Below are 27,481 nucleotides of genomic sequence, written 5' to 3' on the forward strand. Positions count from 1 at the left end.
TGGCCAATTAGGTCTGACTTCTGTCAAGCGTTTCAGATTTCCAGAAACACAACTGCCTTAAATGACAGAAATACCAACAAGCCTTGTTGGAGTGCGTAATTGTTTCTTTGGGGTTTTTTTTCAAGCGTGTTTTCATACAGAATGATATGTTTTCTGTGTTTTTCTTTGTTCCCCGCTGTTTGATATTTAAGGGGCTTTACTGCTTTCAATTTAAGCTCGTTGCTTTGTAAAACAGGAAAGCAAACTAATTCCTCCTCTCTGTGTGTTTCTGCAGCTCTTTGATGGAATCGAATGCGAGTTTCCCATGTTTTTCATCTACATGATGATTGACGGTAAGCCTCATTCTCCTCGCTGCTGCTTATGTGACGCCTCGATAGGGCAGGACAGAAAGATCTGCTTGTAGGGAGAAATGTAATTGATTCTTGAACTGACAAAACTGGTGATAATTCAAGGTGACGGCTTTTTCCAAAACACGCGTAGACGTACGCACCCTGCAGGCACAGCTACTCGAAGCACACAGACTCTACCTTTACAAAGCTGTTGTAGTTAAAAACGTGGCAATTGTTTTTCTTGTTTTTCTGAAAAACACACTAAGACATGGAGCAGATCATTATAAGGTGATAGTGTTATAAATGTAATATAACTAAAATAAAGAAATGCTGCTATCTTTATTAATTTGTTACGTTCATGATCATTATTCTCTGATTCTCATGGGACTATTGCACTGCAAATGTTGCATTTTATGGTGTAATTACAGGAGATTAAATAGGTTCTTCATAGGACAGTAAATTCAATAAAGCCCAGACAGCTACAAGCCATCAGCTTGGAGATGAAGCCAGTGAGTTCCTCTGCATGTCTGCTGGAAGCTTTGCTTTTAATCACACGATGCACTCGTGATGGGCTACCTTTTTCTGGTTGTTTTGACGCCGGACCTAAATTAGGTTAGTTCTTTTGATGGCGCCCCAAACAGAACGTCTTGAAAGCTGTGGCCTTTGGCTTATCTTGCCTTTAAATCTGATGCACAGGACAGCAGCATCTGAGGTCACATTTGTCACCACTGTGTGGCGCTATAAGCGCTCGGGTTTTATCCAAACCTGGCAGTAAACGTCGGCTTACTGAGCCCTTCTATGGCCCTAACTCCTCCTTTGATTACAGTGCATTATAGTGAGGCGCCATTAAAAACAAGATATTAACTTATCAAACAAAGCTGTTTGTTCCATTTTAGTTCATGTACTGTAGTGACAAAAATTCCCACCCATCCTTAGTTTGTTACAACGGAGGGGAGCCTATAAGGCAAAAAACTAAAGGTGTCGGCTGGTTATGAATACTAACATCTAGCATCATGTTATTTGTAGAATTTAAAGTCCTCCTCATGAGAAGCTAGTGAAAGAGAGCAGAGTTTTCTACGGCAGGGGGTATAAAGTACCGCAGCACTCCACCCCTCCCCCACCTGTTGCTGTGCACTGCCACTCATTCAGGAAGTCAAATTAAGGGGAACTGGGACAAACTACTGTTCACATTTAGTAATATTACACTGCTATGAAACTGGAAATAACAAGCAATTCCTAAAAGAGCGGAAAGACCAAAATGTTTTTTTTTTTTCTGAACAACTGTTGTTATTCTTGAAAAATCCTACAACCTTTTAGTTTTGGGTCAGTCTGGTTGTAAATCCCTGCGAAAGTCATCGCTAATGACAAGTGAGCCCCATCAGAAGAGAACATTTTGTTCCATTTTACTGAGATGTACCGGTAATGTTAAAATCTCACAGTGGCCCAAGCCTGAGGCAAACTGGACTGGGCAACACATTCAGATGTCGGCTCAAGGCTTTTTGGACGCCTCATAGTGTGGATCTACTTAGACTCCCACATAAGCAGATGCACCAGATGTGAAGGACAAACTTTCTGTCTGGTCTTCATCCAAAGTTGAGGTGATTCATACTATGGGCACCTGCCGTTTGTCTCCATGTGACGGTGACGTTAACGTAATGTGACGGCGTATAAACCTGCTGTAAATGTCGTGAGGACTCACTCGGTGACATGCAGTGGTAGAGACAATGAGATCTGGGATCCCCATCTGTCTCGTAGCTGCAAGCAGAGACGCAGGCACCCTCTCCCCCATGCAGTCAGCATCCAGTCACAAATGTGTCTGTTTCAGGCGTGTTCAGAGGAAACAAGGCACAGGTGAAGGAATACCAGGACCTCCTTGAACCCATCATCTTCCAGTCTTTCGAGGGTAAGTTATCACATAAACGCAGCTACACATTCAGCAGCGTTATTTTTTTTTATCTGTGTGGTTTATCTCTGAGCTTTTGATTCTCGTCCCCGACCTCTGTCTGGTCTTTGGTGTTTTAGAAGCAGCCGCTTATTAAACCCTGTCGTACATGTTCATAGTGCTCACAGGAGGGCGGCAGTGTAGCTGACTGATGAGCCTGATGAGCCGAAACCCTGACTTTTCTTTATCCACCTGCAGCCGTTACAGCGGGCGGAGACCATTGCATAATAAGAACGTCAGCCACTTGGAGTATCCTCGGGTCCATTCACAATAGAACTGGAATAATTGGAGTGTAGACGGGATAATAGCGGGAGACATAAGTTGCCTCCGTAGAGCCTTTGTACTTGTTCTGTGTAAATTAGCACAGAGTTCTGAAGTTAATTGGTTGGGCTTTGGAGGATAGCATGATTGAAAACTGTTTTATTTTTTTTTCACCATTAATGTTAATGAGAGAGCAAAAGAGCCAAATGTGATTGCTGCAGTCCAAAGGATTCATTGACTCTAATTGATTTGCTAATACACAGACACCCAGTCTTCCGCTGTGTGTATGTCTGCTTATTTAGCATAAAACCGTAGCAATATGGCCGTCATTGTGCTAAAAAAACTAAACTAGGATGACAAACATAAACAGAGTTATGCTGAGCAGGGGTTATCGGTAGGCTGCATGCAGACGTTAGCAGCCTGCACGTCTTTGTACAGCAAAAGTTTCAGACCAAACAGACTTAAAAGCTGTATCACACATGGATGCTGGTGAATATTTAGAGAATCAGGTCAGAACTGTCTGTGCATTTGCAACTTCCAGCAGGGGATTCTCCTCTGGCTGTGCACTCTGAAGATAATCCGGAGCGGCATGCAGGCGGCAGAAAACGATGTCAGACCTGCACGGTTCCATGTTTAGTGCTTGTTCAGAGCGGCCGTAGAAAAGCAGATTGTGCTTCATATTGATCTGGATGATGCCTTTCCTTTCTTTTTTCCCACACTTTAAATTTCTTGACAAATACATTTTAGTGTATTTATCAAGTTTCAAAGACAACGTGGACAAAAATGCATCCGGTACCTTGTAAAAGCATTGGTATCCCTTCGATGTGTTTTACATTTTCACTGCGATTCCACATATAAGTCTTTTAGAGCTAGCTTTACATAGCTAAATGCTAAAGCATTCCCCAGCTCAGTCAGATTGGATGTAAAGTCCTTGTCTGTGCCATAAATCTTGAATCTTTAGATCTTAACCAAGGTATTCCAACACTTTGATACTAAGCTTTGATCCTCCCCTGCGGAAGAACAGCATCCCCCAGCATGATGCTGCCACCACCATGTTTCCCCAGGGAGATGCTGCGTTCAGGTTGATATCCAGTTTTCTGCCAGATGTAGCGTTGTTGTGACTCAAGGCATTTGGCTGTGCTGCTTTTTATTTGGATGGTATCGGAGTAAAATGGGCTAAATGCAAGTGCTCCACACATTTTGGTATTTTAATTCTAAAAACAAGTGCATAAAATCATGTAATTTCATGAATTATGTGGTTATAATGAAACAAAATGAGAAAAGGGGCATCAGTGCCTTTATTAGGGCCTCTTATCACTGCACAAACATAGCACACATTGACATCAGAGAAAATTTATAAGTTTTCCAGAGACATTAGCACAGACTTGGTAAGAGATGTGAAAAAAAGAGTTGAAACCACTCTGGAACATGTTGAGAAAATTTCAGGGGAACAACACACGTGTAAAACTATCTTCAGTCAGAGCAAACACAACATGTTTCAGTTTAAAGTTCAGTACAAAAATCACAGGGTGTGGTGGTAATGTTCCTAAGAGCAGATTCCCGTTATCGGTAACGTGGAACATGCATATGTGTGTCCACAAAGGCAAGAACCTGTTTCTCTAGATTACAGAATTTTTTTTTTACCAACTTAAAACACAAAATAATCACCAGAAAAAGTAGGAAAAAAACAGCTTTTGCTTCATCCCTTTACTTCTTTTCTCACTTTTGTGAATTAAATGTTTCACCTTTAAGATGGAGTAGTTGCTGTATTCTGTGTGTGTTGCCTTTACAAACATAACTTGGACTGTCGGCATGTAATGTCTGGTTGTTTTAGATTCTGTTTAGCCAGACGCATGGGATGCGCTCTGTACAGACACCAAGCTAACAGCAGTCGTTTCTTCTGTCAGGCCATGCTGTGATCCCTAAATACTACTACGTACCGGCCGACTTTGTGGAGGCGGAGCAGAACAAACATGGAAGCCAGAAGCGTTTCCCTAGCAACTCTGGCCGTGATGGCAAGATGTTTCTATGGGGTCAGGCCATGTACAACATAGCTAAGCTGCTGGGTGAGTTTCTCACAGTCTTAACGTCATATGCCTCATATATGAATGATTTTAGGAGTCTTTGTATCGGTGCCATCCGGGGTACACATTAAGGACAGTTATTCTGTCTGTGAGAAGAATTTCAGTTTTCCTTTCTGGAAATGTTTCAGGGGTGTTCATAGTCTTTCCTTTTCTCCATGTGTGTTCCCTAACTCTCCAGTGGACGAGCTGATCAGCCCTAAAGACATCGATCCCGTCCACAGATATGTCCCGCGGCAAGATCAGCGCAATGTCAGCATGCGATACTCCAATCAGGTGGGCCTAAAAGTAACCGTGAACTGCTGTCGTCTATCAAATGACCAAACTGCGTTTTAAACAAACTTGTGACTTTCAGTCTTATCATACATCAACAGGAACTAATCTAATATCTTAATAACCTTGGAGTGCCACTTTTCTGTCTGCTTATGTGTTTATCCTTAGAGAAATAAAGGAAAACCACTTTAATGATCAGACCTAAATCACTACTGCAGTTTTCTATCTCTGAAGTGGGTCTACCCCACACGATGATAAAACTGTTCAATTAACATTTTTCTCATATGATCTCATATGATCTGTGATATGAAATATGATCCACTGGATCATATTTCATATCACAGAATGATAAAAACGATTAGCCTGTGATGTAAATGAATGAACCAAAGCCTGCAATAACCTGACTGACACATGTCCCATGTGCGTCAGAACGTTCGCTTGCCAAGCAAAGGAATGTTTCGGAGAAGCTTTTTCTGTCCCCTGCATGGGTGAGCAGCATGCTCCCCAGCAATACGCTCCCCAGGTGAACCACCAGTTGAGGTCTCCATCAGGTCAGGGGTCATCAGCTCACAGTCGCCTGTCGCTCCAAGGCGGCTGCAAGGTTTGCTTCGATGCTCTGGCGGGCCTCCGATGGCCAAGAACCCTGCTTTCCCGGGTTAGCTGGAACAAAATTCTGGTGGTGCCTGACTGGCTTTAAATGAAAGGCCCGTAGAGGTTGCTGAAGCGTAGCGGGAACTCAGCGTAAAGTTACCGATGAGAGATTCTACGAGGTTCTGTACTGTTTGATCAAGCTTTCCCCTGAGTGCCCGTCCCCTGCTCTCCCCCCATCTCGGCTCTGGGTCTGAGCTCTGCTGTGTGTCTGCTCTGGTCACGTCTTCTTTAGTCACGTCAGCTTTCAGCCCTCCTTATAAAACCCAATGTGACAGTAAAGATAAACATGAAAACGCCAGAAAGCATCAAGATACTGTACGTCTGAAAGGCTTTGGAATGGGGTCGGCGTCCGGTGAGACACATTCGGTTCCTCTCAGTTCTGGGAACATAGCTGTAACTAAGCTGCAGCTCAGGTGGGACTCTCCACATCAGGCTCAGCGGCTCTTTGTATTCATGTTTTATGCCTGAAGGGAGCGTTTATGGACTTGTGACTTATACTTAACCTCAACCGTTCCCGTATAAAAACAAGAATCTCCTTGGTGAAACTGTGAAGGCAAAGCAGCACATTGTGTAGTGGTAACAGAAATAAATTAAAAGAAGCTGAGGATTAATGATAATGTCTCTATCAAAGATTTTTTTTTTTTTACGTTTAGCTCTGTTGTTGCTAGTCCTTTTTTTCCTTCTCAAAGAGTTGATTGTTGGATTATATCAAAGACTCTGTTTTACCTTCCTCTGTGTGTTCTCGGTCCTTAATCGCCACCCTGGGCTGTACTTATGTGCATCTTCTAAAAGATCTCACTCCTGGGCACTGCCATTTTGTTGTCTTCCTCATGTGCAATCAGCTCTTAATTGTGTTTCACCCATCAAGAGCAAACCAGCGGAAGTTATCGCCCTTTTTTTTTTTTTTTTTTTTTTTTTTTTTAACCCTGCCAGGGGCCAAGCTCGCAGGCGAGGATTAAACCCAGCCTGTTTATTTCTCTAAATAGCAATCATGTCTGAGGTCTAATCCATATCCACTATGGCTGGCAGCTCGGAGGATCACGCCGATGAAAGCTGCAGATACATATTCACCTGCCTCGTGAAAACATTAGACAAAGCTAGAGCAAGGCGCACAGAGAGGATAAGGCTTTAGAGGCGTGACAATTGCTCGAATAAATCCAAGTGTCTGCGGAGGGAACAAAGGAAATGTTTTCATCCTGGTGTCGGCCTCTATAGCCGAGTTTCTTTTCAGTCTCCTGTCTCTTTGCAGATAAAATGTTTGACTTTGTGACGTGTCAGTTGGATCTTTTCCCTGCTAACAGGAGACCGAGGGCGGTGTAAAGCATTTGAATTGATGTGTGGCTGCGGTCAGAAGTTTACGTCCACTCATCGCTCCTGTTGGGGACGTTCTAAACATTCTCTTTCCAAATTGGAGTGATGGCACCACACACATCTTAGACGTACAAGCTCAACTATATAGACCTCACTAACGTTTGGATGAATGGCCTATAGCAAGTTGCACTGCGAGCGCTCAGATGCTACATCAACAACCAGCTTCTGGACTAATCCTGACCGGATATTTGTCAGAGCTCTTGACAGGGAACCTTGGCCACAAGATTTAATCATCTAGGTGTTGATCTGTGGCGGAGTTGAAAAAAAAACCATCTGGTGGTAATCTCGCTTCGTTACGCCGCATTTCTCTGTGCATTACTCGGGGACCGCTGAAAACAAGATGGCGCCACCACCAACCTTCTCAGATCGTAGAGTGGTCTTAGGTTTGAAGGCCTCGCCTTGGCATCATTCATGCCACTGTGGCCAGACGTTCTCCAGAATGCATTTGGGTGGCCCATGGAGGAAGTTGCAAATTTTCAGTTGGGTTTTTCTTTTTTGGTTGAACAGACTCTAATCCCATGGCTTTATGACCCTTGCTTCACTGTGGATACGGACTCTGGTGTTCCAGCAGTTCCAGTTCATGGTGGGCATGAGGCCTGGTGGGTCTCGGTTGAATCTTGAACATCTTAACTGATCTAATGTCATCATTGTGATTAGATGTGGTCAGATGATTGAAATTAGCTAACAGTTTGATGTACCATCAGGACGTTTAGAACTGAGCAGGCGAACGTCAGGCTTTCGGGAACCCCTAAGCACAGGTATACAGAACATTTGTGGATCATGCTTAAGAACCAGGTGTGTGCGAAGAACCAGTTCAACTGAGATCTACCAGTTTTGCTTCGAAAAAGTGGTCAGAAATCCTGCCAGAACGTGCTGGTGGTTATTAAGTGTTTTAACCCAACACTGTGTGTGGGTGTGTGTGCATAAAATCTGAACGCATGATTATGATCCTAAAAATACAATTAATTCAAACTTGTGCACTCACTTCTTGCTTATTTATTTTATTGAAGTTGTTGTGTAGTCAATCCATCCTGTACAAAATAACAGTTTAAATAAATCAAGCCAAGCCCAAAATCCATAGGATGTTCTTAACAGTAAATAATGGGGTTGATCCGGTTCTGACAGAGCAGGGTACATAGTTATTAAAATCCTGATCCTTATAGCAGGGATCCATACAGATCTGATTTAAAGTCTTTGCCAATAGAAAATCAGCGTCAGCTTCCTTGTATGGCGTCTGATTTCTCCCAGTTGGAAGGTGGAATCAAAGTGCGGTGCAGCTCTGTGCTTGCAGCCTCGCCTCCGTGAATTCAGCATCTAAACTAGGATCCCCCGTGAGCACAAACTGGCTCCTGTCAGGTTGGGAGCATATTTTCTCAAGATTATCCCGAGTTTTATCAAAACGCGTATATGCTGGCTGTGCTTAGAGGAAGCAGCAGTGCATTTTGCTGTAAGCCTGGGCTCTGATGGTAGCAGGCACCACCCTGCATGCAGCCACACAAACTTATGTTGAGTTGTTTTTTTTTTTTCTTTGTCACAAGCTTCCCATGGAAATGAGTCAAGAATTTTAAATCAACGTTCTCTTTGGAAATGTTGCAAACTTCTGTTTTCTAGGCTGTGATTAAAATACTCTTTCCACCTCCGTCTGAAATGAAATCATCAATCATACCCTGAAGGTGTGATTGATAAACTTATTTAGAATAGTTTTGAATAACAAACACAGAGTGGGAGCAAAGTGCTTGAAAATATATGTGGGTGTGCTCTATGCCTAAGAAGTTTCAAACGGATCAGAACCGTCTCTCCTTCCAGTGCTGTTTGTGTGCTGGTAGATAAAGTAGTGCTGCTTTGAAAGTGACGCCAGGACAACACAGAGAGGACTCCCAGCTTCCACTGAACTCTGCTTACTGGCAACAGGAAGGTTTCTCATACAGGTACAGCGGAGAAAGAAAAGTGTGGACTCAACCAGAACTTTATATCTGCGTACGCACCTTTCAGCAGCAATGAGGTACATCGCCCGCTCTTCATTTAACTGAAAGCATCACAGATAGTTGAGAAAAGCCAGCTGGCGTCCAAACCGCGACCTGTAGCATCCAACTGGCCTAAACTCCACACATCATATGAGGTGATACTTAGGGGAATCCACAAAAGTTGATTTTCCCAACAGCGCGTGCTGCATTCAGGTACAGCTGGGAACTGGCTCCCGAAATAAAACCACTAAAAATAATTCAAACGGATTTTAGTGTCACATATGGACACAGTCATTTATTTTTATTTCTATACTTCAACACTGAGTGTTTTTTAACTGGCTATAGTGATGTATAATCTGTCCAGGCACTGGCTGTACCTGTCTATATCTCCAGTCAGTTCTATACCGTTCACTTCTTTAAGGTTTTAGAGCATAATTAAACCATATCAATTTCATAAAATGAAATAGATTCTTTGTTTATTGATGACCAGTGTGAAATAATAAGACATATATTAGTTTTTAATTTTCTTAATTGGAGCGTGCCATAAACGTAAAGAGATGAGCAAGAGCTTGTTTGGTGTTACAGGTTCCAAGGTACCTTCAGAACCCCAAGAAATGAATTGACTGAAGATGTGATCCTTATGAAGTTTTGCTCATTTCTGTCTTTTTGGAATTGATGACCTGGTTATCTTCAATTAGCAGTTCTTCTTTTTGCACATGCACATGTGCATCAAACTGTACGAGATTCTTATCACTACTAGGCAGTACATGAGCTGATGCATTTGTTCATATAAACTCAGGGGCCACTTTATTACTTATACCTGGTTATTATTTCACCCACTTTCCCTTCAAAACCGCCTTCAGTTTTTGTGTGACATATACCTACAATGATGACTGCGAATCTGATGTGAATTTGCAGTTCAACCAGATCAACTCCATCTCAGAGTCGTAGATATAGATCTATTGGGTTCCAATCTGGTGACTATGGAGGCCATTGGAGCACGGTGAACTTATTTATGTTCAAAAGAAGCCTGTTGCTATGGTCAGAGTACATTATCCAGCTGGAAGTAGAGGTCAGAAAATGGGTTGCTCAGACAGCCTGTGACAATACATGAGTACTAAGACCAATATACCACCACCACCTTGATACAAGGCAGACTGGATCCCTGCTTTCATGATGTCGTTGCAGCTGAACTCAAAGTTTTCCTGATTATTTCAGTTTTCAGCCTCAGTTAGTTCTTAGAGCGACACCCGGTATGATCTTCTGCTTCTGCTTTTTCAGCGTCCGACATGTTGGACGCTCTAAGATACGCACCCTGGCTGGTGATTATTTGATCTGCTGTTGCCTTTCTCAGCTCGAACCAGTCTGCACCTTCACCTCTGACTTCAGCACACAGCTGCTGCCACTTACTGGATAATTCCTGTTTCAGATCGCTGTCTGTAAACCACAACAAAGCATTGTTTGATAGTTCCCATCCAACTGTTTCTGAAATTGTAACGCCCCTGACCTCCAACCCCCAAATGCTCGCTTTGAACAAGTTGTCTTCAACTACGTCTAGATCTCTAAATAATTTGGTTACCCCCTGCCGTAGCATTAGCTGATTTGTTAATTTCATTAACGAGGATTTAAATAAGTGTACCTAATAAAGTGGCCGGTAAGTGTACATCATAATTTGAAGCTAACGGTTAGAAAACGGTCTAGATTTGTGAAAGTATTGTAGGTATTATCAATAAACTCTCAATAGTTTTTCATCTAACAAAAGCTGCGTTGGCCACTGTTTAAATAAATGTTATCTCCAACAAGGCGGCATTACTCCTTCATGTGGTGTTCTCCCCGGGTTCGGGAGGTGAGCCTCTGCTCTTCTCAAATTAGATCTCCATGGCACCAGAACGTTCTGTCTATGTCTCTCCAGGACTTGCTGCGAACCCAGGTGATCACCTTTTCAGCTTCACATTAAGAGCTTGTTATAAAACAGAACCCACGGCCTCGCAGAGAAGTGCTGCAGGTGTTCAGCTCCTCTGTATTCAGTTTTCCTTCTTTTTTTGTTAGAAAATGTTAGAAATGTTCCATTCACACAGATTTCAAGCAGTGCCATCTTTAAAAAGCAGAGTGAAAAGGCTTTTTTTCATCTTTGAGAACATCAATAGTTCAGATTAAGCATTTGTGTCTGTGCACCTGTGGCCTTGCCCTCTGTCCTGACAGATTAGGCGTGATTGTTTATTCATGCTGCTGAGGCTGAGCTGAGCACCTTCTCAGGTCAAACGGTCACATTAAATGTAGACTTCTCCTTTCCTCTTAGTGAAGCACTGCCCCCCCCACCCCTTACCATTTTGCCTTAGCTTTTAGAGCTTCTTTCTCTTTTATGTCATTTTTTGGCTTCTGAATCTCAGCCCTTGCACCTTTTCTGGCTCAGCTCAACACTTAGCTTTCATGTTGTGCTGGCAAAGAGACCTGAGGTGGGTTGAAGGGGGAAAAAAAACAAAAGTGAGAAAAGAAGTAAAGGGATGAAGCAAAAGCTGTTTTTTCCTACTTTTTCTGGTGATTATTTTGTGTTTTTAAGTTGGTAAAAAAAAAAAAATGTTGTGCACAGCCGTCTAGTGGGCTCTTCATCACTGATGTCCAGTGCTTTGGTCTCCAGGCAGGAAGAAGGCTGTGCTGAGCTTTCACAAGCTGTTAAGAACATGCGTTGTTATCCCTGTGCTCATATATCGGGCTACTCATTTCCCATAAGCAAGAGGAAAGGAATATATGTATGCAACGCCATGAAAAAGTATTTGCCACCGTGGATTCCTTCGATTTTTGCTTTTTTTCTCACTGAAATGTTTCTGTTTGTCAGACTAATTCCAATATTGACCAAAGATAACATAAGTAAATAACAAAACACTTTGCAGAGGAGGATTTCATTTATAAATGAAATAAAGCACTACACTGTTCATCCCTAAACCTATTGACTGGTTCTGGTATCCTTGACAACAGTGACTGAATGGCCGGTTAAAGGTCCTGTCACAGCATCTCATCTGGATTTATGTCCATACTGTTATGAGGCCCCAGTAAAATCTTTAGTTTACCTTTCTGAGCCACCTATAGGGGGACCTGCTGTTGTTCTTTGGCTCATCGCCCCACTGCCTATTCTAAGTGTGTTTGAGCTCACGTTTAGGATATTCTCCTTCAGAGTTTTCTGCAACGGAGCAGATCCTGAAGCAACAGATAGACCCACACCATGTCTGATTTCCTTTTTCTGAAATGCTGTGTACATTTTACATGCTTTTTTAAAAAAGTTCCACCTCTTCTGTCAGGCCACAGAACGTTTCCCTGAAGGTCTTCCATGTGTGAAGTCAGAGTTTATGTGTTTTTTTTTTTTGCCACCAGTGGTCATTGCTTTGGAGCTCTCCCGTGGAGGCCATTTTGCCCAGTCTGTTTGTTATTGTTGAATCGTGAACACTGACCTTAAGTGAGGGGCGAAGAACTCTAGGTTCTTTTTTGACCTCCTGGATGAGACATTAATGCAAAGTCATCTCCAGAGTTCCTAGAAGAGTCTCCAGAACAGATCCACCCTTCTTTTAAGCTTGTTGAGCTTCTTTAATTGTTGTGATGCTGCTACCCCAACAGATGATGGCAGAGGAGATAACACTCTCTACAACAGACGTATAAAAGACCTGCAGCATCTTGCTGCAAGCCCTGGAGGAGCTAAGCTTCATCAGGAAGTAGAGTCTGCTCTGTCCCTTCTTGTAGACAGTTTCACTGCTGCGTCTCCAGTCCAGTTTGTTGTTCAGGTGAACATCGAGATATTTATACTCCTCCACCACCTCCACTTCTTCTCCCAGGATGGTAATAGTGTAGGACCTGTCCCTGTTTCTCCTGAAATCTATAATCATCTCCTTTGTTTTATCCACATTCAGAGTGAGATGATTGTTTCCACATCATGCCACCAGCTCTCTGTACTCAGCTTCCTGTCCGTCTCTGATGCATCCAACGACTGCAGAGTCATCTGAGTATTTCCACAGATGACAGAAGTCTATCCCGTACTGAAATTCTCAGGTGTAATGAGTGAACAGGAACGGTGAGAGTACAGTCCCCCGTGGTGCTCCTGTGCTGCTGACTACCTGGGTAGACACACAACCCTTCAGTCTCACAAACTGTGGTCTGTTTGTGAGATTGTTCAGGCCTCCACCTGAGTCTACTTAAAAACAGAAGATCAAGCACATGATACCAAACTGTGACAATGAAGATACCATTTGCTGATAAAATGACTTTGAAGACAGTGTGTGGGCCAGCATCACCTGCTTCTCTCTGACTCATGCTACGGTGTGTCCTGTCTTCCATCATCTCAGTGGGAACGTCTACTAATGACTCTGTGGTCAAGCACAGCATCTGTTTCTGTAGCCGTGCTCGTCCACGAGCTCATAACCTTCCTCATGGCTTTTCTGCTTTATAGTTTAGGAAGGTGGACAAAATAGTTTCATTCTTGCACTGGTGTAGTGAATGAACAACAGCCAGCATTCATTATCAGGTAAAATAAAAAGCTTTGTAGCATGGGCACGTGGCTGCCACCAGTCTGTTTTATCATCGTAGTGCTGGGAGGGGACCTGGTTTTAAATACATGCCCGATCCATTTTAAAATTTCGAAGGTCACAATTGTCAGGGTGTTTAAGCAGATTTTTTTCCAAGCACAGTTTGTAACGACCAAAAGGATAGTGTGTGGGGAGGTGAATGGTCTGTGCATGGCCTGAACCATCCCAGTCACAGCCTGCTTCTCCTGCTGCTCTGATAAATGATACAGAAGCTGAGCCTCCTACACCACCAAGCAGCCTTATCGATCTGTGTTTTTACAAGCTTGCAGTGTTTAGACAAACATCGCAAACATTAATGCTCATGAAAACCTTCATTTTCTGAGGTAATTTGCTTACTTTGACGGGTTAATAATTTAGTTTAATAATTAATATTTTAATTTAATAATTGAAGTTTAACGTCGTTGCCTCACAATTCCTGCTACAGCGCAATAACACCTTCAAATCCTGTGGAACGAGTAACTCTAGAGCTGATCCACCAACAGTGGAGTATAAATTAATAACAATAAGTTCATGTGGAAATTCTGAATAAAAAAAAGATTGTTCGGCACATTGTCCCATATTTTCTAATGGGTTACGTCTGCATCAAGCAGGTCTCCGTGGATTGAAGTGCAGAGGCTGAAACATTTTGCATTTGAAGGGAAGGAGTTGTGATTCTGTTGGTGTATGGGGCTTTTATGCAACTTTAATGCATTCTTGATGCACAGGAAACTTCTCTACAATAATGGACTGCAAGTTTAGAAAGTAGAGTAAAGTTATGTATAAAGCCAAACACTTTAATTATGCATGTTAACCACGTGGTAAATCCTAAAAAATAATTAAAAGAATCTGGTGAAAAGTGTTAAAGTGATGCAGTGCTAGTGATTCGTTTTTATACATTTACCATTTGCATGAATGTCAGGGAATACTCTTAGAACAATAAAAAACATTAAAAATTGAGCGCATGAGCTTGAATTTATTGTTGATTTACTACAATCCACTATAGATTTGAATTATATATACAGTTAATGCCAGAAACCTGATTTGACCATTCCAAAACCAGTTCTGTTACACCAAGTGTCTTTGTCCACGGTCAAGCAAGTTTTATATTTCTATGGAGGCTGCCAAACACAGAAAGGCAAATACATGCTCTGCAAGAACAGAAGGAAGATAAATGTGTTGTGCCTCCCAGGGCTGCAAGACCAAATTATTAGTTTTTAATGAATGTTTTATGTATGCTGTAATTTAGCTTTTGTGCATGCTTTTGGCTCTGAATTAGAGAAAATACACAGTAAATGTAAAATGATTCATAGGGCTGCGACAGTTAGTGGAAGTAATTCACAATGACTATTATCAAAAACTGTCTCTGTGATATTCTGCTCCTGAAGCATCATATAGAACCACATTAGTGCTGGTTTTATAACTTCAGTGCACTGCAAGAAGCTGTGGAGACGGCGTCGTCTCCATTGTTTACCAGCACTGATGTCTGCTATCTAAATGCAGATTCTGCAGATTCGGTAGCATTGAGGCAGAGCAGGAGCCTCGACACAAGCATGGCGCCACTGTGTGCCAGCTCTCGACGGGTACGTTTCCTTGGACATACCGCTGTGTGGTGCATCATCTTCCATGTGTCAGTTCTCTACGTGCGTTGAGAAACAACAGATAATTAAACTGCGGCTGAGTGTTGGCTGGTTTCATTCTCACAATCCTGACTCAGGGGGAAAACGGGAGGGTTGCTCAGCGCCCCGTCTTCTAGCGCTGGGCGACAGCTAAAGGACTCCAGCGTGGGTTGTCATCGTAGAGCGGTACATTTAGGTATGTGTCACACACGGCAGACATGTTTTGCCCGTCATTGCTACGGTGTTAGTTGGATAACACAGAGTGGGAGTTCCTATTCGATTCAGCACTTGGGTAAAGGGCCTTTTACTGATGTCTCTAAACTATCTGTGGTTAGCTCGAATTTAAAACTAGACGTGGATTAAATTATTCCACTCTAAACTTATGTTTCCTAAATGGCAGTTTTAGGTTTATGAAGCAATGAAGTTCGATGTAAAATAATCCAGTATTCTGTGTCAGGAAAATGTACCTCCTACCACCATGTTTTTTTTTTATTATTCTGTGGCATTATCTGCGCCCTGAGGTGGGACGTGTGCAGCACCCGCGCCTGCCCATGTCCTGCTGTGTTGCTCTCCCCATCATCTGGTCTCCGGTCAGGGTCATCTTACCTGGTCTTCTTTCTGGATGATTTACACCTGCTTCTCTCCCTCTTTGTGAGCTGTAGCTCTCAGCCTGCATGAAAACAGAGTTTCTGTAGTAACAACATTCCTTAACACACTCCCGTTTTACTGATTCAGCCTCCACGATGTTATGCGTGAACACTTCTTCTGCTTCTGCAAAACAGAACTTTATCAACACCATCCAACCAAAGAGATCACTGAAATAATTTCCTTTGTTGCAGAATTAAAAGACGGGTTCCACAAGTCACAAATTGCAGTTCATAAATGTTTTTTTTTTTTTAAAATAGTTTTTCCAGTGACGTCAAATAACGTGGCAGACATGTGGTACACAACAGTCAGTTTTGCCCATGCAGTCATATTCCCTTTAGTGGTTTGACCTTCTGGTCCGTAACTAGCTCTGTATTCAAAGATCTTTTTAGTAGGTTCAAAATCCAAAAATAATAATGGAAATTATGAACAACGAGACCGCGTCATCTTTACACAGACAGAGGAGCGAGTCTTTGCTGATCCAGAGAGGAGCAATATTTTGACCAATATGTATCACATTTAGTGTTCAGGGTTCTTAAAGAAAAGATCAATGTTTCAATAGCATTAGTTTCTCTGCGATAGACTGGTGACCTGTCCAGGGTGTACCCTGCTTCTCCCCCGTTGAATGCTGGAGATAGGCACCAGCACTCCTCGCGACCCCATTAGGGATAAGCATGGACAGATAATGGATGGATGGACTGATGGATGGATGGATAGTTTCTTGTACAATTCCTTTTAAATCTTTAATAGTTATCTTTAATAATTTAAAAGGTTCACTTCACTCGACCAATATCTGGCGATTGCCTTATTTCTACCTGCACATTCTATTTATAGTAAATATTTATTTATTTTTATGTCGAAATGGTAAAAAAACAAAACACTAAAATGAAGACTGATGTTAGTTACCACCTCAGTCCAGTAGGGGGACAATTTGGGACAGTCCCAGAACATCGTTTTCTCCAGCAGTATCCCAGCTCAGAGATGCCAGTTTGAGTTTTTTCCCCGTTTGAGTAAATCTAAAGGACATTGTTATATTTTTCCAGATAAATTATATCCACGTTTCTGAACTTAAAGTGTTACAGTGTGACTTCCATATGTTCAGCCAATCGTTTTGTGTCAGTTTTATATTTGCTTCTTTCCCCCCCGTCTGGACTTAGTGTACAATGTACCCATATTTTTTTCCCATGTTGTAAGGATGTTGACTAGTTTGACATAAGTATTGCATTTGTTTGACCTCTACATGTGTTCATAAAGATAGTTATCAAGTTAGGTTTGTTTGTTGCTGTAGTCTAATGTTTTTAACTCCAGTGGTGCCTTATGTGGGGATACCTGATGGCGTCCTCGTTTTCTAAGTTATATTTCTCTGTAATTTCCTGAATCCGGTCCAAGCCTTTAAGCACAAAAGAAAGTGATTCTCTACTCCATCCATTTTTAAGAAATCTGGCTTATGATCCTGCTGGAGCGGATTCCGTATCATTGGCCAACAAAGTGCCGCTTAAAGAATCTGTGAACAATTTCCCAGTTCAGGTTAATTTTAGACATTTAGATTTTAAATTAGGGCTGATAAGTGAATTAAAATATAATTTTTTTAAACTCCTGTTTCAGAAGCTATTGGTTTAAGTCACCGAGAATGCATGCGATAATCCAGAGGCCTTTACAGTGAGGTAGACGTGTAAAGCAGTGGTAAAACGCAGGTGGGCCTACAGAAAGCACAGATGGGGTTAAATTAATCGCTGACTACTCCACCAATCAGGAATGTGGATGATTGATTGTACCCATATTCTTGGCTGGCCCTGCTGCTCCAAAAAGAATCTGCATCCAGCTTTACTTCATGGCCAGGAGCAGCGTTCTGTGATCTGCAGGAGCTCTCAAAGTGCAGCAGCCCGCTGTGGCTCTTTGCCGCGCTGCTCCGAGGTCTGAGTGGGTGAGTCGGATGAAATGCTCCCCAAGTAGCGGGGCATGACACCCCGCTGATGAACGCGCAATAATGCTCAGCGGGGTGAAGCAATTGGCGCATCAGAGAAGACATGAAGAGCTATGAATGCGAATTAGTTGCTTATTTCACTTATATCACTCTCTGTGCTTTTTGACGTTGTTCGCTTAATGTGCTCGGCTTTTGAGGCGTCCTCGCAGTGTCACTGTGCGTTTCCCACTCTGTCTTTTTGCACCCTTTATCGTTCACTCCTTCTGTCTCTTTAGATTTCTGCTCTATTTCAGTGAATTTAACAACCCGCTCCAAGCACATCCCACTCCACAAGCAGGCACCAAACGCATGTGGGAATTAAAATAATCTACCTCTCAGCTGTGGGGTGGAACGGCTCGGCTGGCGGTTCTTTTTATTCGGCCACCCTCACGCAGACACGCACGGGTGTGTGACACAAAGGTTAATGGAAAAATTGCTGTCCAGACTTGAGGCCATCGGTCCTCAATCAGAGATAAGGTTTGGGTCAAGAGAGGCCACTGATTGGATGTGAGAGGAACAAGCATTTTCCTCACATTATGATTATCAGGAGGCATTAGGAGCACAGGCGATGCGCGACAAAACAGTAACACCAAAACCAGGATAGGAATCTGCCGCCTCCTCCGACCCGAACACAGCGGAGCCATCCGAGACTCACCAGAACACCTTTCAGCTCCCAACCTGCTCCATCTGGCCCGCCTGCTGACTACCCTGCCCAACTCCTTCATTAGAACCCAATGCAGGTTCTCCTAACCCCTGCCAGCTCTCCGCCGTACACAGCCTCACCAGACTACTGCTGGCAAGCCACAGAGTGCCCACTTGTCTGATGGACTTGCAGGAGGTAAATGGAGACCTAAAGGAAAGCTCAAACATGTTTTTATAGCATGTTTGCTTGTTTGGGATGTCTTACAATCATTTATAGAAGAATTAAAATCCCCACTTAAGAACGGCTGAGTAGAAATGTCCAAACATTGCTCCTCTCAGGTCAGGAAGGCAACTGGCTGGGTAAGGCACTCAGTTAATTTTTTTTATGCTATGGCCACAACGGAGACAGCGCAGTTCAGTTGTAATTGAGCTAACGCAGTACTGTGTCCCCTTTCCATCAGGTTTGTTTCTTGATTGATGGGTCGGGGAAGTGCTCACGGTATAAAGACATGCCATTTTTATTTTGTTTTATTTGACCTTTATTAATGCGCGTATCGTCAATGAGATCCACAATCTCACTTTCAATAGGCATGTTTAAAATGCATCTCTAAGTTTTGTCGTCCTTTAGAAGACTGCGGTCCTACTATTTCCATATTATGTTGTTGTTTCGAAAGCCTTGCTGAAGCGTCATGGCGGCGGAGGATTGCATCTGTGCACATGCAGAGCATCTCCTGCAGCCTCACAAAGGTGAAGTCATAAAACTCACACACGCAGAGATGCTTTTTCAGCATCAAAAAGAGCTCAGTTCCAGTAAAAAAGAAAAGAAAAACATTTGCCATTATGGTCCTGTTAATCTATCTTACTCATGCTTCTGTGGCATTCCTGTGGAGTCACATGCTGAATATGAAGCACAATGACACCGCATTCATAAAGCTGAGCTCCATCACAGGTCAACGGCAGGGCAGCGCTAAAGAATCCAAACATTTCCGATGTCTAAAGAGCAAAGTGACACCTTGAGCAGCATTAAGCAGGTGGACATCGGGATGTCTGTCCCAAGGGCGCACTCACATGTGCAACTCACTAAATCACACCGTCGTCCAGCCTACGTGTGCGCCGTCTGGTTCAAACCACACCCACAGACTCTGTCGCACGTTTTAGTGCCGGCATGCACACGTTTCCTCGTTTTCTTTCCGAAGCCTTGGTTCCTACGCGCACAGAATTGCACATTATCCTTAGCCATGCTGTTTGCCAAATAGGCGGGCGGTGAGCAGGACATGTTGAGCCCAGTGGTCTGTGACAGTAAAAGCCTCAGAGAGACAACCGTTGACCTTAACCTGCAGGGAAATGGACGTCACACACACACACACACACACACACACACACACACACACACACACACACACACCTCTAATGCAGCCTCTTCTTACACTCTTACCAATACACTCCCGTGAACTCCTCTAAAAGTTGAGAGTTTGTTTGTGCCTCAGACAGAACTTTGCTTTTCCCGTCCAGTTACGAGCTGTTCTCTCTTTCTGGCGCCCCATTAGAGGTGCCTGATTGGTTTTGCCCCTCTTGTTTCTTTGTGTCAGCCTTTTTGCTGCCTAGCTCCACCGTACACCATCTCCCCGTTAAAGGTTAACGTATCGGCGAGAAACAAAAGGAAAAGCCTCGCTGCCAGGATCCGTAACCTCGGGCAGGACGGAGGGGGGGGGGGGCTCGGCGAGGCTCCTGAGGAAGCCGTTGTGCTCATTTCAGCCAAAGCCCGTGTTGCACAGAAGGGCTGTCACATCCTTTTGCACATTACGGAGTCTCCTGCTGCCAGAGTCGGGGTGTTAGGTGAACGTGGGATGTGTGCGCGGAGCCAGGTGTGCTGAAAGGCAGCATCTGGCCTTCCATTAGCTGCTTGTTGATAGTCACTGCTGACGGTAAACACGTGCGAGGCTTCAAAACAGGAGGCGTTTTACCTGCACTGGTGCCTGCGTGTGCCAGCTTCGCTCTTATCCAATAAACCGCGACACCGCCCAGGGAATGGGCCAAATTGATTTGATGAAATCTCAAAACATGTGTTTGTGTGTTGCCAGGTCTGGTGACACAGCCGAGTTCTGTCCATTTTCCACAAACTGAGGCGTTTCCCCTTCCCCCACCCCAGCCCAGCCCACCCCTCCATCTAGGCTTGCATATGTCCACTCTGTCCATTTCCACAGCCGTGCTCTATGAGGGCTTTAAAGCTTAGGATATGGGATGTGAGCTCATTCGGCCTTCCTTTTTGCACAAAGCTCAGCTGTTGGTTCTTAGTTCCTATGTTTTTAACAGCAGATTTTTCACAAATAACAAGCTATGACTTGGTGAGCACCAATGTGTTGTGTTGCACTTCTGTTGGAATAGAGATCTCGGAGCTGCCCGTATCCTGGTGACTGCATTTCTAGCCAGGAAGCAGTTTGCAGCTGGTCTTGCTTCTCTCGAACTCACTCCATTTAATTGGTGTATGCTGCTGTAATCCTGCCGAGGTGGGCAGCAATGCCCTGCTGCCTGTCTATGAAGCATCCAGCATGTGCATGAGCATGTACCCCTTTTTTTCTTATGAGCCATTTCTCTGACTCTAGCGCACTCAGGAGATTGACATGCAGACAGGAAAGTGAGCTTTTAGTCTGCTGAACCTGTGTTGGCGAAAACAGCAAATAGCGCTGCTATTCTCAGCTTAGCAGCCAGGGAACAACTGCAGGGGGGTGGTTAAGTATACGTTGGGAAGCGAGACGAATCATCAAATGAACACAGTAATTTACTGAATGGAAATCCCCACTGATGACAGACTGCCCAGTGGGAGAGATTAAACCCCCCAGATAGCTTCTGAGCTGCAGCCCAGGAACAGAAAGTACGACGTTAAGAAGATCCAGTTGTTTTCGTCTAGTCTTCGCTTTTTCTTTTACCCTGTGAAACATTAAAGTGGAAACGAAGGGAGTGAGGAGATTAGCAGGTTTTACTAGAAAGTCCAGGTGTCAGTTCCCCCAATCTAAAAGAAAGCGTGTTATTGTCTGTGAGCAGAAATAATTCTGGGAAAAAACAGAAACGTTATCAGCAGTGAAGCGTCAGTGAAAAGGGGTAAAGGTTAGAACCCGTTCAGTCTGCTTAGAATCACTGTCATAAAATCCTTTTTTCCTCAAGAAATCTATTAAATAAATCATTAAAAGTTTCTTTCATCCTTACCCGTGGTTAAGCTTCAAACGTGTCTCCCAAAAAGGCTTAAATTATCATTCCGGCCAGGTTTGCAGAGGTGTGATTAATATCTCAGTTCCACTAACGGAGGGTTTGCAGCGAGCAGCGTTCCTTCAGGCTGCAGCAGCGACTTTGTGTTTCAGCGTGTGGAGGTGTGCGGACACTTAAGGAGTCTTCTTCAGTGCTGCCTTATCTATCAGGCATTTCCTGGTCTACTGCCTGCTTCTACTTTATTTTAATATCCCTCGGAGTTACTCGTCATCACTGTTTTTTATCTAAGGAGTATCTATTGCTTTCTGTTCTTTAGTACCTTAAAGGAGCTTTGGTTCGTTCTGCTCTTTTTTTTTTACATGAAAGCGTATTGAGTGGAAAATGACGGCACTGATTTCATTCAGTGCTTTTCAATCTAAATTACAAGCATTTGGGGCTGATTTGGTCTCATTTACTTCTCTTTAAAAAGCTGTGCAGTGATGTTGGCAGCACTCGTACGTCTATTTCCAAAAGAAAGGCCGACATGGCGTCGAACACACGCACACGACATCTTTGGCCGTCCATGGCGAGGCCCGTTCTGAATGGAACCTGTTCTGGTGAAGCCCGTATGGTCCTGGCTATGGTGCTGCTAAATTCCTGGGTGTTGGCAGTCGTCCGTCTTTGTTTAGGGCAGTGGTTCTCAGACGTTTTCTGTTGCACCGCCTTTTATAGAAGGAAAAACGTTCAGGCCCCCCCATCCCAATAACCCATTTTCTGTTTTAATGCATTAAAGCTGTCGTTCTGAAGATTACCCAGCATCCCATTTAAAATTCATTTATAACCTATACAAATGGTTTCTAACTAAAATGTTTCAACATTGCTACTCTTTTTTAACTCTAGAATATTAACAGCAATATAAACGGCTTTTAGCCCAACTGCAGACAACTTTTAACTAGCTATGAATCTCATGTGGCACAAATAATATCAAGCTGTAAATATTAAAGACAAACTTCAATAGCATTAAATAAAAAATACAAAATTTATTGTATTCAATTAATAAACTCCTTTACCAAGAGGTCAACTCGAAGTATTACTATTTACATTTGAGTCTACCTAATATCTATTTGTGTTAGGTATGTTTTAACTTGCAAAAAGTAGAGGGCAAAATAGGCATTATAGTTCCTAATATGCTCCATCTGCTTCCCAAGATTGTGGTTGTGTGTGCGTGCCGTTTTCAATCTTGTGCCGACGTCAGAGCGCAGCCTGGCACAGAAACGGGGAACATAGATCTGTTCCAGGGTCATTGTTAGGCTCCACGTCTGCATTAAAACTCATCAGAATAACTCACGCTGGCAGATTAGCGTCACCACAAGCCATTTTTTCCCCCAGCCCCGTGTTTGTGTCATTTAAATAACAGCCGACTTTTCTAAGCAGAAGATGAAGATTTAACTTTTTTTTTTTTTTTTTTTTTTTAATGCAGCGTCTCCCTTTGCGCGCAGAAAGAAAAAAACATGCCATGCACAAACCTATGAGACAGCCTGTCACCATCAGGCATTCATATTTTGGCTCCATGTATATTTATTTTTCGCTGCGGCGCTCACATCATTATGCTCCCCTGCTCGCACACAGACAGTAGTAATCAGGCCACTTATCTTCCCCCAGCCTCCCCGGCTCTCCAGGCGTGGTATCAAGCAGAGCAGCTCTGACAAGCTGAGACTCCTGTAGCTCGTACCGTGGCTCGCCTTTAATATCAATTGATTCCCCCACCTCCACCCCCCCCTCCCCGCTCATAAGGATTCTGTTGGTGGGGGGATAATATTTCTGAGCTGAGGCTAAGGAACAATGTATCGCTTTCTCAGTCAGGGCGCCTTTGCAATTACACCAGTCAGCAGCATGCAATCCAATTCTTCACTTGGTTCTCCTCTGCGGAGGTTATTCCACCCTCCCTCCGTACGTCGGCTCGCCTCCCTTCTCCTATTCTCTGTCTCTTCATCCGTTTTTTTTTCTTCTTCTTCTTTTTTTTTTTTTTGCCACCATGTTGTCCGACTGGAAGCGGTTCCCTAAATCAAACCCTAACTTTAGTGAGACTTGGTCTTACGACGTCCGTTTTCACAGGGAGAAACTCTCCCGTCATGGTCTTGTCGTTTTTATGCCAATCGGATGACCTTTTGAAAGGAGCCCAGCCTTAAAAACCTACACAGGAGACATTTTCTTCGCACACTGTCAGGATTGAAAATGACTTAGCATCTCTTTCATGGTTTTTCCTCTATTTTCAGCACCCCCCCCCCTCCCGACATTTTAAAATACCCTCATCAAAATCTAAATCTTGGAGCTGCAGAAAGGCCAATGATAGCGAGCCCAGAGTCATTCGTCTGTGCAGGAACATTAAAAGAAGGGATTAGGTTTCATCCAGATAGGGTTTTTTTTTTTTTTTTTCTGAGCGCATGGTGGATAAATTCCTCTGCTTCCTTTTTAACTCCATGAAAGTCTTTGAATGTTTTATTCCTTTGTGGTGGGATGCTCGCATGAGGCTGCCCCCCCCCTCCCCACGCTGCGCTTTGTAAGCCGGCACACTGGGACAGATCTGACCTTGAAACAGAGTTGCACAGTTTCATTCAGATCAATATTTTTTTATTTAATTCAGGTTTAATTCAGCAAGTCATCACTGACTGAGATTACCCATTTAGAGTCTGCCAATTGGTTGCTGCATTTCAAAGCAGTGCCGCAAAACTAGAGTTTTGAACGTGTTGCCAATTATCCAGGAAAATAGACCTACAGTACCTACCCCCCGCCTAGGATTTCTTAAGTTTTGGCTTTTTATTTTGTCACAATTACATGTTTCAGATCATCAGATAAAACTTTATCTCAGACAAAGATAACCCTAGTAAATAAAAGCTGTTTTCAAGTATTGAATTTAAGGCAGAACATTGTCCTTTAGGATTTTAGACAGTAGAATCTTCTCCATTGCTTCTAATCTTTAGTTGCCTTCACAGCTTCTCTGCTAGATTCATGCCGGGGCGTTTGGCTTCCATCACTTAAATCCATTTCTCAACATCACTGACTTTTGACTTTCTTTGTGATGGGGGAGTTTTCATGGAAGCATCTCAGTTTGGACTTTGGGAAAAGTTGTTGATTTGCAGAGTTTATCTGTGGCATTTGTGACAGGAATAAAAAAATATGTACACGGTATATATCACTATATGTTCAAATAACCTTTAAAAACAAATGATTTTAGCCACATAGTGCCTAAAGTTGCATTGGCATATCTCATAATAACGTGTCAATTTTTTTTTGTTTGAAAAATTGATTGCAAAATAAAAATGAATATAAAATGTTTTATTTTAGCCATTTTTTTAACCACAGCTGCACATAGAAGCTTTTCACAAATTACAATATTGTCACATTAGAGCTCTTTCATGGTCAACACTGGACCTTAAAAAAACAGAACATCCCAGCGGCCAAAAGGAACACCAAGGAAAAATCTGACACAAAATAAACCTGAAATAAAAGATGCTCTTTTGTGCTTAAGACATATAAATCTGTATAATAAAAAAGTGACAATCCCAAAAACAAAAGCTTGTATTGTGACTATAAAATCAACTGACCAGTCGCAGCTACATATTCAGAGCATCTCAAAAATATTTTTATTGCTCTTTAGGTGCTGGGAAATTTTAAACAAATGTTTTTTTCTGTAATATGGGATTTAGCAAAAGAAGACGCCAGTTTTATGGCTGGTTTATTTCAGGTTTCCTTAGGTGTGTGTGTGTGTGTGTGTGTGTGGGGGGGGGGGGGGGGGGTGGTCAACACGCTTAGTTTACTAGAGTCTTCATTTTGCACTGGATGACTTTTTAGGTGGAACAAATTTGTGCTACTGCTACCTTTTGTGGCATCGGTGTTACAGCATGTTTTGCAAATTACCGCATTTTGTTCGACATCCTTCTTGTGAAATCCAAACCACGGCCTGAAACGCTCGCTGTCGCCATAGTTCTAGCTATGCACGGGTTCGTTGAGCGCTTTCTGGTTTGGAGGAGGAGCGAGTGATGCGTTTACAGCATGTGGGAAAAACTAAACTCACAGTGAATTAAATACAGCAGCTCAATCTTGCCATGAAAAAGTCATTTTAACCATCGCACGGAGGAAAACTTGTGATACATCGAGTATATTCGATATATCGCCCACCCCTAGCGCCAACAACACTTCCTGCAAAGCGTGCAAATAGTGTAATGCTTTGAAAAGACTGATAAATTTTGTTGAAATTTATCAGTTGGAACTGAATTCATTTCCTTTGACTTCTTTCACCTTAAGTTTCTATAATTCAATTTCAAATCCAAAACTCAAGAGTTTTCTTTATGCCACACATCCGAGTCCTTGAGAAAGCCAGAAGTAATCGAACTTAGATTTATGGATCTGAAATCAGTGAACCTTCCTTTTGGCATTTTCTACTGGAGCAGCTCATGAATTTAGCCAATGCATTTAATTTGAAATTACAGGACTTCAGATTGAGTCTCTGATGGCACAAATTGCTGCCCAAAGTAAGGATGTATGGAAAGGAAGGAAGGAAGTAAAACAAAAAAAACGAGACCACAATAAATCATTTCACAGCTTTTCCCACGTTTCCCGTGGCATACATCCTGCACAATTTAACTGAGGAAATAAAACAAGCAAGCAGAAAGAATGTTAAAAAAAAACAAAAAAAAAAAAACATCTGGAGAGTTCAAATCTATGTTCATCTAAGTCAATATAAGAATAACTTAATGAGGAGAAAGATGTACATTTTGGAATGGCCGAGCCAGATTTCAGCACTAGGTCAGACTAAACATCTGTTAGGTCACCTGAAAAGGTCCGTGGACAAGTAGTCAGTACAGAATAAATGTCATGTTACATGTGTAAACAGGAGTGTGATGATTTCTTTCTAAGCCAGCAGGATGGATGGTAAACAGGACAGAGACGCCCTATAAAAAGAGTTAAGACTGAAATATATAGGGATAAAGATAGAGACGAACCATACACACTCACAAACCTAATATACGTGCAGAACCGGAGAAAATAAGTGGAAGAAGCAGTGCCACCAAGAAAAGAAAGGGATAAAGCAGGGAAGGAGGGAACAATCTCATCCACTTTCCATCTTGTGTCACAAGTCAGTGGTTTTAATTTTGGGGAAAAAGTCAAATGAAGCGGAGCTGAAATTCATTTCGTTTCTGCAGGGACTCACAGCGGCATTCTTCTGCAAATGGATTTTCACTTTGTCAAATTTAGCGCTGCCGTATCTCTGAGGGGCAGCACGCTTCCAGCGGGCCTGCTGAGAACTGCCGGCAGTCCGTCCCGCTGCTGCATCACGTACCGTGGCCCCGACAGCATGTCCTGTTTTTCTTAAAGGAGCTTTGCACTCCTCGTTTCCTCATCCTCTTGGAAGCGTCGATTGAGGTCTCAAACTGTCTTCTGCTGGCTGGAAGCCAGATTGTGCTTTTTTTTGTCCCCTAATCTTTGTCACGACCATAATCTGCAAATAATCCTATGCATTGGGCAACAAATCAGCCCCCTTTACAGTTTAGAAAACTATTACTGTTCCAATATCTTTTAGGTTTTCTTGCATCGTCTTGTACGCTCACTCATTAAAACATACAAAATACTCAAAAAAGGTCATTTTATTCTGGTTTTGTAGGACTGTGAAGTCCCTATAATGAAAACTGTAGAATATTTTATTCTAATATTTATCCTTGAACGACGTGCATCATCTTAGACCTTATTCATTACTCATTGTGTTTGTCTGTTCAGACATGGAGGAACCAATAGTGTTGTTCCTGTCACGCAGAAATGCCTAAAGTTGCAGGAAACACACACTGGGGGGTATGTCTGGTTGTTTGTTTAGGGCCGTTGTCTGTTTTTATTGCTTTTATTTTTACGCGATAAACCAGACACAAAGGAAGTCAAATGAAAATGGCACGTGGTTTTCAAAATCATTCAAAAATCTGAGGAGTGACATGCCTGCGTATTTTCTTTCTGCGATACC

The 27,481-nt window shown here is 42.8% G+C and overlaps 1 protein-coding gene across 3 annotated transcripts in view; it reads left to right on the forward strand.

The window, feature by feature from the left end:
• The window catches only part of phkb (phosphorylase kinase, beta), a 134,511-nt gene that overhangs the window by 61,225 nt on the left and 45,805 nt on the right, over window positions 1-27,481 (forward strand). For all 3 annotated transcript variants that reach the window (XM_012873994.3, XM_012873993.3, XM_012873992.3), the window contains 4 exons: window positions 275-332; window positions 2,155-2,232; window positions 4,440-4,598; window positions 4,795-4,889. In XM_012873994.3, the coding sequence (XP_012729448.2) occupies window positions 275-332; window positions 2,155-2,232; window positions 4,440-4,598; window positions 4,795-4,889 (390 nt within the window). The remainder of the gene's footprint in view (window positions 1-274; window positions 333-2,154; window positions 2,233-4,439; window positions 4,599-4,794; window positions 4,890-27,481) is intronic.

The sequence above is a fragment of the Fundulus heteroclitus genome, chromosome 4, assembly GCF_011125445.2.
Source record: "Fundulus heteroclitus isolate FHET01 chromosome 4, MU-UCD_Fhet_4.1, whole genome shotgun sequence".
In the NCBI taxonomy this organism is placed as follows: domain Eukaryota; kingdom Metazoa; phylum Chordata; class Actinopteri; order Cyprinodontiformes; family Fundulidae; genus Fundulus; species Fundulus heteroclitus.